General features: G+C 46.5%; 1 protein-coding gene across 4 annotated transcripts in view; it reads left to right on the forward strand.

The window, feature by feature from the left end:
* Positions 1 to 10,628, forward strand: part of NF2 (neurofibromin 2) — a 112,505-nt gene that overhangs the window by 96,825 nt on the left and 5,052 nt on the right. The window contains exon 16 of one of the 4 annotated variants that reach the window (XM_023513302.1): positions 1,106 to 1,150. The exons of 2 other annotated variants lie outside the window; for them this stretch is intronic. In XM_023513302.1, coding sequence (XP_023369070.1) covers positions 1,106 to 1,141 — 36 coding nt within the window. In that variant the 3' untranslated portion in view covers positions 1,142 to 1,150. Of the gene's footprint in view, positions 1 to 1,105; positions 2,006 to 10,628 lie in introns of those variants that run through there. One more of the 4 variants, XM_003789860.1, reaches the window with a different exon arrangement.

Consider the following 10,628-nt stretch of genomic DNA (forward strand, 5'->3'; position numbering starts at 1 on the left):
GGAGACTCGCTTGAGCCCAGGAGTTGGAGGTTGCTGTGAGCTGAGATGCCATGGCACTCTACCCAGGGGGAAAGCTTGAGGCTCTGTCTCGGAAAAAAAAAAAGAGAGAGATTTAGAAGCTATTTTCCATACTAATTATCATCCAAGAATATATTTCTCTTATTTGGACCAAGCAGGAAGGTCCTTTGTGCTCTTAACTAATAGTCCAGCCCAGGATCAGGTTGATATCTATAAAATAGTGTTATTAAGATAACTCTGTTCATTAAGTTTAGAAATGGCTGGTATGGTTAATTTTTTACTCTTTACACTAGTCTTTGAAGCAGTCGCCCAGTTGAAAGACTATCTGTGATTTCAGTGATTAAGCAGTATCTACAAACTACAAGGATCTGTGTCTGTCTGCCATCATTGAGGGGTATAGTAGGGAGCCCCAACTTCTGTGTTTCGACTCCAGTTACAACTGGCGCTGGGTAGAGAATTTCTTCAGTAGTATAATCTAGAAGAAAAGGCATTTCCACATTTTTCTTTCCTCTGGCTTCTGTAATTTACTGGATTTCCTTTTGAAAACAATTAAAAGATTTTTTTTTTTTAATTAGAGATAGCGTCTCACTCCGGTGCTCAGGCTAGAGTGCAGTTGTATGATCATAGCTCACTGCAACCTTGAACTCTGTGCTCAAGGAATCCTCCTGCCTCAGCCCCCTAAGTAACTGGGACTATACTGTGTGCCACCAGACCCACATAATTTAAAAAAATTTTCTCTAGAGATGGGATCTCACTATATTGCCCAGGCTGGTATCGAATTCCTGGCTCAGTGAGCTGGTGAGCTCTTGAATGATCTGCCTCAGACACCCCACCCCACCCCTCTCATTCCCCTTATCATCTGGGTACTAGGAACAATCTCATCTTTACTACTGCTGCTGCAGTAAGCTGAGTCCTGGACACAGGGACCTGGAGTGCTAAAAGCTGGAGAGACCCAATTCTAAGCCATTAAAGACAATGTCACCTGTTTTCAAGATTTCAGGGCTGAGCATTTGCAAATGGCATATGTGTCATTGTTGATATCACAGGGTATGTTTCTGTTTTTCTTCATTTTATTTTGCTGGTTTAGCCTCAAGCCCAAGGCAGAAGACCTATCTGCATTTGAGCCCTCAAAGTAGGTTATTCCCAGGTACTCTGTATGTGGTGATGGTACTGCCCTCTGTGATACTAACCCATGCATGAGCTTGCCTGTCTCTGTCCTTGGGCCACACTGAGCTCTCCTGAGGGCAGGTGGTACCTGGGTACTGGCCAAAGCATGCGTTGAGTCTGAGAGTAGGCATTGTCCAGTGGAGCCAGACCCGGCTCCAGGCCGCAAAAGGCTGCCTTGTTCTGAAGAGCATGTCGGGCTGTAGAACTGATCATCCTTCCCATTTTGTGTCATTGTTGGTCTGGGGAAGGTCATGGCTTCTTGTCTGGTCAGATGTATCTAAAAGTTCTTTGTGTTGGTGGCGTATTTCTTAGATAAATAATCCTAGCATGGAAATGCAGTAAATGTGGGTGATTTTAAGACTGGTGTCTTAAATTCAAAATCAAGACCTTTCATGTGGTAATAACCTAAAGACCCATGGTCATACCTGATAGCTCCCGATCATGGAATAAAGAGGTAGCCCCTGCTGGCTCATTTTCTTTCCAAGCTTCCCCTGTCTGTATACATCCCTTTTCTTTTCAAGTAAAGCACTTAAAAAGCATAGGGTTCTGGTATGTAAGTCCGTTGGAGTGGACTGTCTGATCCATCAGTGCCCAGCTGTCTCTGCTTCCGTTTCTTCACAGTCTGGAGTAGAGCTGTAGTTGTAGTGAACTCACACTGAGCAGTGTAGTCACGGGCACCTGGGAGATAAGGGGTCAGTGGTGGTTGAATGAATTAATTGAATGATTGCTGCTTTTCTTCTGTAACTGTCATTATTCTTCTAGCATGTCTAGGCAGTACAGAGCATTTATTTTGCCCCATGATAGAATGTCATCCTCCTCTGCTCCTCACCTAATCCATGCCAACAAGCCTAGTTCTGTCCGACAGTAGTGCAGGATGTGCCTTTTGGAGTCCTCACTACAGTTTTGGCTGCTGGAGTAGAGTAAGTCCATTGGAAGCTTTCTACCAAAAAGAGATCTGGTATAAGATAGATCTATTCGTGGTCATTATCTCAGCAAGAGAAGTTATTAAAGTCCCAGATAGATTTTATCATAAGATGGATTTGCACTGTCAGTGGTTCTAAGAATTCGTGGCGTGAACCCTGATTTGGGTGTGACAATGTTTTTTTTTTTTTTTTTTTTTTTAGAGACAGAGTCTCACTTTATCACTCTTGGTGGAGTGCTGTGGCATTATAGTTCACAGCAACATCCAACTCCTGGGCTTAGGCGATTCTTTTGCCTCAGCTTCCCAAATAGCTGGGACTACAGGCGCCCGCCACAATGCCTGGCTATTTTTTGTTGCAGTTTGGCTGGGGCTGGGTTCAAACTCGCCACCCTCAGTATATGGGGCTGGCACTCTACCCACTGAGCCACAGGCGCTGCCCAAGTGTGTGACACTTTTATTGGCAGGGTCTTATTTCTTCAGCTTTCCTACTCCACAAGGGCATTTGTACCCTGACACCAGGCAGCATGTGCTCTGAGCAGGGCAATTATGGCCGCATGGGCATGGGCAGGCCAGGTAAATCATCTGCTAGAGTAGTGACCCCACAGTACCTGTCCCTTGCTTTATTGAACTTTGCAGTTACAACAGGGGAAAACAAAAAATCCTGCTTAGTTTCAGTTGATGCTGTTAGATATGCCCTACATGTAACTGTGGTGTTCATCCTGAAGATGATTTCATCTTTCTTCTTTCTATAATGATGCAGAATATTTAAATTCTTCATGTTCCTGATTTTGACCATCAGTTCTCACTAAGCTGTTGTTGTAGACAAAAGTTTCATTTTTAGTTTAATTTGCACTGCTTCTAGGACACATATGGATGTATTTATTCATTCATTTGTTTAATTTTTGAATTTTTTTTCTTTTTTTGAGATAGAGTCTTAGCCCAGACTAGAGTGCAGTGGTATCATCATAGCTCATAGCAACCTCAAACTTCTAGCCTCAAGCAATTCTCCTGCCTCAATCTCCCAAAATGCTAGGATTACAGGCATGAGGCACTGTACCTGCCCTGTTCTTCTGTTTTCAAAGAAGACTGTCAGCCTCTACAGACTCTAGTTAAGAACTTTGATTAATCAAAGGTTAATAAAAGTATAGAGTTGGCTTTTTTTTTTCTTTTTTTGTTTGTGAGACAAGGTCTTACTTTGTTGCCCAGGCGAGAGTTTTATGGTGATGTCACAGTTCACTACAGCTTCTAACTCCTGGGTTCAAGTGATCCTCCTGCCTCAGCCTCTCAAGTAATAAGCACATGTCACCATACGTGGCTCATTTTTCTACTTTTTGTAGAGACAAGTATCTCTCCATGTTGCTTAGGCCAATCTTTTTTTGTTTGTTCGTTTTTTGATACAGAGTCTCACTATGCCATTCTAGGTAGAGTGCTGTGGTGTCACAGCTCACAGTAACCTCAAACTCTTGGGCTTAAGCAATACTCTTGCTTCAGCCTCCCAAATAGCTGGGACTATAGGTGCCCACCACAACACCCAGCTATTTTTTGTTGTTGTTGTTGTTTTCATTGCAGTTGTCATTATTGGTTAGCTGGCCCGGACCAGGTTCGAACCCGCCACCTTTGGTGTTTGTGGCTGGCACTGTAACCACTATGCTACACGCGCCAAGCCAGTGGCTATTTTTTTTGTTGTTATTGCAGTTGTCATTGATGTTTAGCCTGGGTTGGGTTTGAGCCTGCCAGCCTTGGTGTATGAGGCCAGCGCTGTAACTACTGTGCTACAGGCACTGGCCTTGCTCGCTCTAATTGTAAACTCTTGGCCTCAAGCAGACCTCCCACCTCAGCCTTCCAGAGTGCTGGGATTACAGCTATGAGCCATTACTCTCATCCTAGACTTAGCTTTTGATGCAACAGGGTTCCCATCACTAGATTAAATGATGGTGGTTTTTGCTGCACATGAAGTTCAATGTACATTGCATTTATGGACTTTGGTTGACCCTGTGGCTGGTAGTCAGGACCTACCAGCCACCTCCCTAAGCTGGGGTGTCTCTGGGGTCATGGCCACTACAGTCTGGGCTGACATGAAGAGAAGCACAGCTTCAGGCTTGGAAGTGTGGGTACCTATGTGTCCAGGGCAGAACTCTATCTAAAATGTACATGAGAGATACAAAGGCTGGTAGTAAATGGAACAGTTTCCAGTGTCCTAAAAGCCCATTAATCTGGATCTAAACCTGCCTGCATTGATTTTTTGTTTTGTTTTCAATGGTTTTTGATCACAGATTTATTTCTTCAATGAAAGAATAGGTCTCTTACCTACTACAACCCAGGCATATTCCTCTTCCTCACTTTCAATGTTCCTTCTGCTTTGTTGAGAGTTCTTAGAGGCAGATGTGTTTAGTAGTACCCATGAGGACCATGTAACACTCACGATAATTCAAAATGCAAATGCTGAGAGTCTGTGTAGTCTGGTTAACTGAGGTTACCACTGCTCTGCCAGTTCCTTTCTCTAAAATTCTTCTCTCTTAAGGGATAGTATCCTTATCTGTAAAAGGTAAATAAAAATAGTTCTTATCCCTCCCTAGGATTGTTATGAAGATAAACTGGGAAAATGTACATGAAATACTAATGCACAGTAAGAACTCAGTAAGGGCTTAAAAATATAAAAAGAAGCAAATCTGGCTCGGCGCCTGTGGCTCAAGCGGCTAAGGCGCCAGCCACATACACCTAAGGTGGTGGGTTCGAATCCCCAGCCCGGGCCTGCCAAACAACAATGATGGCTGCAGCCAAAAAAAAAAAAAATGGCCGGGCGTTGTGGCGGGCACCTGTAGTCCCAGCTACTTGGGAGGCTGAGGCAGGAGACTCGCTTGAGCCCAGGAGTTGGAGGTTGCTGTGAGCTGTGATGCCATGGCACTCTACCCAGGCGGATAGCTTGAGGCTCTGTCTCAAAAAAAATAAATAAATAAAAAGAAGCAAATCTGTCTGTGGTGAGGGACAAAGAAGGCATCGTGGGCCACACTGCTACATTCGTGCACACAACTGTGGTAAGCATAGTTGCTATTTGTATTGACAGGTGTGCAGTTGGAGATGAATGAAAACTTAAAATGCCGGAATTAACTTCACTGGTTTCTTCTAATTTTTGATTTGGGTTTGCAAGGTTATGTTTTTCTCTCCCTGCTAATTTTAACTCCTTACATTTCCATTTTTCCCAGTTGATCAGTATGAGTGGTTTGGCATTTGTGACTAGTCAGAACAGTATTAGCCATCTGACAAGCCCAGCGCCGCTTTGAGGAACCTGGATTCATTTCATTCTCAGAGGGAGTGACGCGTGATCCCAGCATCTGAGCCTTCTGAGTGAGGGGAGTGGGTCTGGCAGCCAGGCTGGGGTGGGGGGCATAGGTGGCTTGGGCCTGAGCTAGATTCTAGCCCTGAAAGCCATAGTGCTGATGGCAGGAGGTATGGCCTGGTGTGACTTAGCTGTGCCACCACCCTTTCGAGGAGAAAATGTGATCCCGGAGTAGGCACACTATAGGGTCTTGCTTTTGTCCCTTGTCAAGGGACCAGTTTCAGGCTCCTAATCCTGAGCTGGTCTGAATGCCAGCAAACAAAGTCATCATGTTTTGTGCCTGTGGTCTCCAAGGAAGCACAAAATTTCAAAGGAAATTGACAGATGAGAATTCATGGGGTTGGTAGAGGAGCTTAGAAAGCTTATTTCATTAGTAAATGGTTTGAACCGTCAAGGTCCAGCTGTGGCTTCCACTGGTGGAGGAACAGGAATAGAGGAGCCTTGACATTTATTTGAAGCTCTGGCCTCCTCTCTTGAATCAGGAAGACATAAATGTCCAATGTCATCTTCAATTTGTGCAGACTCCCCTTGGAGATGCGGGGCTGGTGAAGTGAAGTAGAACACTTAAAAAACACCTGGGGAAGTGATAAATCACAGACAAATCGCATGTGTGTGAAAGGCGTCTCCCACAATTAATACAAGCGTCTGTAGCCTCCCTAGTGACCTCTACTCTGCATTGCCACCTGTAACAATGGCTGCTAAATAGTTTATGTTTAATATGTAGTTAATACATCCAACCTGCCGTATGACCCCAGCGGGCTCCGGAGTGGCTCTGCTTGCTTTAGGAAGTGGGCATTTTCTGACAGATCATCCTGGACCCTGACATAAAAGGCAGTCCACTGGCTCCCGAGCTCTGGAGCCTTCCTTTTGTTGTTGCTGGGGAAAGACTGAGGTGGAAGGGAGGAGGGAAGAAAGACGAGTGGGGATTGGGGAGTGTGGTGGTGGGGAAGGATCAATAAGCAGCAGTAACAGCACCAGATGTAGGCACAGAACACATAGAAGAAATTGCAGCAGCCATCTGAACTCTTCCTCTTAGTCCTCTGGAAATACATGGAAGGCATTGGGAGCCGAGGGCTGGTCTTACGAGTGTTCTTCCTGTGTATGACACCTTGGGCTCATCCCCGAAGGCTATTCCTACACACACACAAATATCAGGTGTCTTATAAGTGTTGAGGGCTTACAGTTTTCTTGCTTGTTTCTGTTAGCTCCAGATAGAAGATCCTAACAGCTTCTTTTCCCAAAGACTACAACCTAATCCAATTTTTGGACAGGAGACTATCCAGTCAAGCAGTTGCTCCTTGGGAGGTGTTGAAGAACCTACAAACTTGCCTTGCCAGCCTAGGATATTTTACGACCCTTAGGAAATGCCTGAGGACATTATTGGGCCTTATTTGATGCAGTAAAACATCCCATTTGGCCCCTCAGCACTGAAGATATGTTTCCCTGTCGTCTTCTCTGGCGCCTGATTTGTTGCTGCAACAGTAGGTGGGAAGAGCCAGGATGCAAACTCATTCTGCAGGCTCAAGGTTCTGTTCTTAGGATCTTTGCTGTGATTTCTCTTTTGATATTGGTGATTTAAAAATGATAATAGTCTATCTGGACCTTTTTCCTAAGGCTCAGAGTGCTCAATATATACCATTAGCCTCCATTTGCCCAGTGAGGTGGGTCAGGCTGATTAGTCCTTTTGTCAGGTAAAGGAACAGAGTAGCAAAGGGGTCTGTGGGCATCCACTCAGGACACAGGCAGATTCAGTGCCAGGTATCCTTCTGTTGCTTTAGGTCCCTAAGGGGTTACTACACAAAAGAGGCCTCCTCCCGCCCCACTGGGATTTTTCCCTGGCCGATTTCTTTCTAGAACAGGTAAAGCAGTTAATACCAAATTGGATTTGTTCTTTGGGATGGACATGGCCTTTCATTCCACTTCTGTGTAGGGATAAGTGTGGAGACAGCTCTCTGCTTGTGCACATCCCCAGATGGCATTTGGGTGCAAGCTGTTACCAGCAAGACTGCAGGAAAGCATAATCTGGCCATTTTGCACTGCAATCCCCTTCACCAGGCCCTCCCCTTCAGCTTCACTGTGGAAGGGAGGATGTCTCTCACAGCTTGGACCAAAGATTCTGTTGGAATTTGTTGCTCCTGGGCTTGGCTGTCACTTTTCTGCTCCAGAGTCTGCTTTCTCCCTCTGGATCCTCCTGCTGGAGAATCTGCATGTCCTTCTGTACCTACAGCCTCCCCTGCTCCTTCATTTTCCATATGTAATAGCGGAGAGGAAGTATAACATGATTTTAGGGCTCGCATTTCAATTCCACTGCATTTTTATGGGACAAGCAGAGACTGGGCGCCTGGAGTTATTAGGTTAGTATCTAAAATGGGTTCAGCGCTATGGGTCCTTTTGTTTAAAATGAATTAGACAGCCCCCTCCTGCCTTCCTCTCTCCTCCCTTGGGATAAGTGGATTGAGGCAAGGCCCCCAGAGACTAGCTGAAGGAATCCTGGTGCTCTGATTAGTTTTGTTCTCCAGCTTAATTGTAGAGCTTCCTTTCTCTCACCACTGATAGCCGTAGTGGCTCCCAGTTTTGTCCCCCTCCCCTCTGTGCTTTAGGAACAAGATTATCACAATGCGGCCATGTGAATCAATTTTCTCTCTGTGCTGATGAAAGTGTAATTCATTCTTAATCAAGCAGACTTGCTGCTGCAGGCTCTGTGCTGGAATACATTTAGATCCCCTCCCATCACTTTAGGAAATGATCCCCCAAAAGGACTTTTAGAGGAGAGCTGAAAGGAGAGTGGCCGAGCACCTCTTACTGTGGTTTTCCAGCAGGGTGCACTCTTGGGAGTGCCGTTGGAGGAGGCTTTGTGGCTGGCAGCCTTCTGCTGTGGGGCAGAGCAGAGGAGCGCTTCTCATGGGGGCCTTCCATCCTTGCTGTCGGCCATTTCTCATGAGCATCTGGAAAAGCTGCCTGAGATCCTCCCCAGCAGTGAGCAGGAGCTAGTTGAGTCTGCATGGGTTTGGGAGACCAGCTGGGGATCAGGTCCTTTCCCAGGGTTGAAAGGAGCTAGCTTTCTCTCTCTCTTTTTTTTTTTTTTTTTTTTTGAGACAGAGCCTCAAGCCGTCGCCCTGGGTAGAGTGATGTGGCATCACAGCTCACGGCAACCTCCAACTCCTGGGCTCAAGTGATTCCCCTGCCTCCGCCTCCCAGGTAGCTGGGACTACAGATGCCTGTTACAACACCTGGCTATTTTTTATTGTTGCAGCCACCATTATTGTTGTTTGGCGTTTGGCGGGCTGGGGCTGGATTCAAACCCACCACCTTAGGTGTATGTGGCTGGCGCCTTAGCCACTTGAGCCACAGGTGCCGAGCCTAGCCTTCTCTTTTTAAGGAGACAGATGTGTCTCCTAAATCTGAACTTGTTTAGATTGGGTGGTTATGTCCATATTTTTATCACGCCATGCACAGTTTGGGGCGTGTAAGAAGGCCTAGTTCTGCCAAGTGGCTCCCTCTCCTACCCTTTAACAGCCTAGTGGCTGTCACCAGCAACTGGCAGTGAGAGAAGTGGGCAGAAGGAAGGGGACTCTGCCAGGTTGTGTCCCCACACTGGGCAGGAAGCAGGAGCAAGCCCCAACAAGTGGATCAGAGGCCCCGTAAGATAAAAACAAAGCCTTATAGATCTGCCGCAAAGAAAAAAAAGGAAGTTTCATCTCCTCAGAATGGAATTGGATTAGTGACAGACTTGAACAGCCGGTTCAGTCAAGAGAGAACTTAATTCCGCCTGTATTATTCACACGGCTGATTCTAATCAGATGTGAAGAGACAGCTGGAAGAGAGCAGCAGGTCAGCCCTGTGCCTGGTGCGGAGGCTTCATGTTCTTTTAGTCATCTTTAGGGAACTGGAGAGAGTGCTCTGGGCTGGAGACTCCTAGCAGAGCCCTCATGGTTTACAGCCTGCCCAAAGGAGCCTGGCCTGGCTGCCACAATTCCATGATTGGTCCTTGCCTGGATTCACTGGGAGTTTTCTTTTTTTGAGACAGAGTTCCACTATGTCACCCTTGGTAGAATGCCTTGGCGTCACAACTCACAGCAACCTCAGACTGTTTGGCTTAAGCAACTCTTGCCTCAGCCTCCCAAGTAGCTGGGACTACAGGCTCCCACCACAATGCCCGGTTATTTTTTTATTGTTGCAGTTGTCATTGTTGTTTAGCAGGCCAGGGCCAGGTTTACCCTCGGAACATGTGGCTGGCACCTTAACCACTGTGCTACGGGCGCTGAGCCTTTTTGGGGGGTTTTTTTGAGACAGAGTCTCACTATGTCACCCTCGGTAGAGTGTCATGGTGTCATAGCTCCCAGCAACCTCAAACTCTTGGGCTTAAGCAATTCTCTTGCCTCAGCCTCCCAAGTAGCTGGGACTACAGGTACCTGCCACAACACCTGGCTATTTTTTGGTTGTAGTTGTAATTGTTGTTTGGCAGGCCCCAGCTGGGTTTGAACCCCCAGCCCCAGTGTATGTCGCTGGCACCCTGGCCACCGAGGTACAGGTGCTGAGCCTCACTGGGAGTTTTGAAGGACAGTGTGTGGCAGATAGTCACCCACATTCAAAGTAGCTCTGCCACCTTATCCTCAGAAGGATTCAAAGGAGGTGGATGAGAGTTGGTAGCCATTGTCTTCGAGGCCCTGGTTATATATTCACATCCTGAGGCTTTTCTATTTCTCCACCTACTGAAATCCAGAGACCTCCTCTTCCTGCATAACCCTGGACATGCACCCTGGCAGTGAGCATTCGAGGAATTCCCTCCCTCCTGGAGATTCCGCTCCCTCATCAGGCATGTTGAGAGGGAAGGCTGTTCCTGGATTGCTGTAGGAAACACAGACCTTTCCATTTGGAGTTTGGTGTTGGAGTAGGACTCACGAGATTGGCTGCTGTTCGCAACTCAGAGTGTAACATAGGACAAGGTGAAGGGTTTTGGTCAGATTATCTCCAGGGCCCCTATGGCTCTGGCAAGTGGAGGTGTTGTTGGGCTGTGGGAGCCAGGCCAGTTGCTGAGTAGGAAGAGGGACCAAAGACTGACATGGGTTCATACACCATAGTGTGTGAAAGAGCCTCCGGGAAACTGGGAAACTTGTAGGCTGATTTTCATTTTAAAAAGAAGATTCGTGGGGGTGGTATATATATATATATATATATATATAT

This window comes from Otolemur garnettii, unplaced genomic scaffold, assembly GCF_000181295.1.
Source record: "Otolemur garnettii isolate 467f Iridium unplaced genomic scaffold, OtoGar3 scaffold00038, whole genome shotgun sequence".
Classification (NCBI taxonomy): domain Eukaryota; kingdom Metazoa; phylum Chordata; class Mammalia; order Primates; family Galagidae; genus Otolemur; species Otolemur garnettii.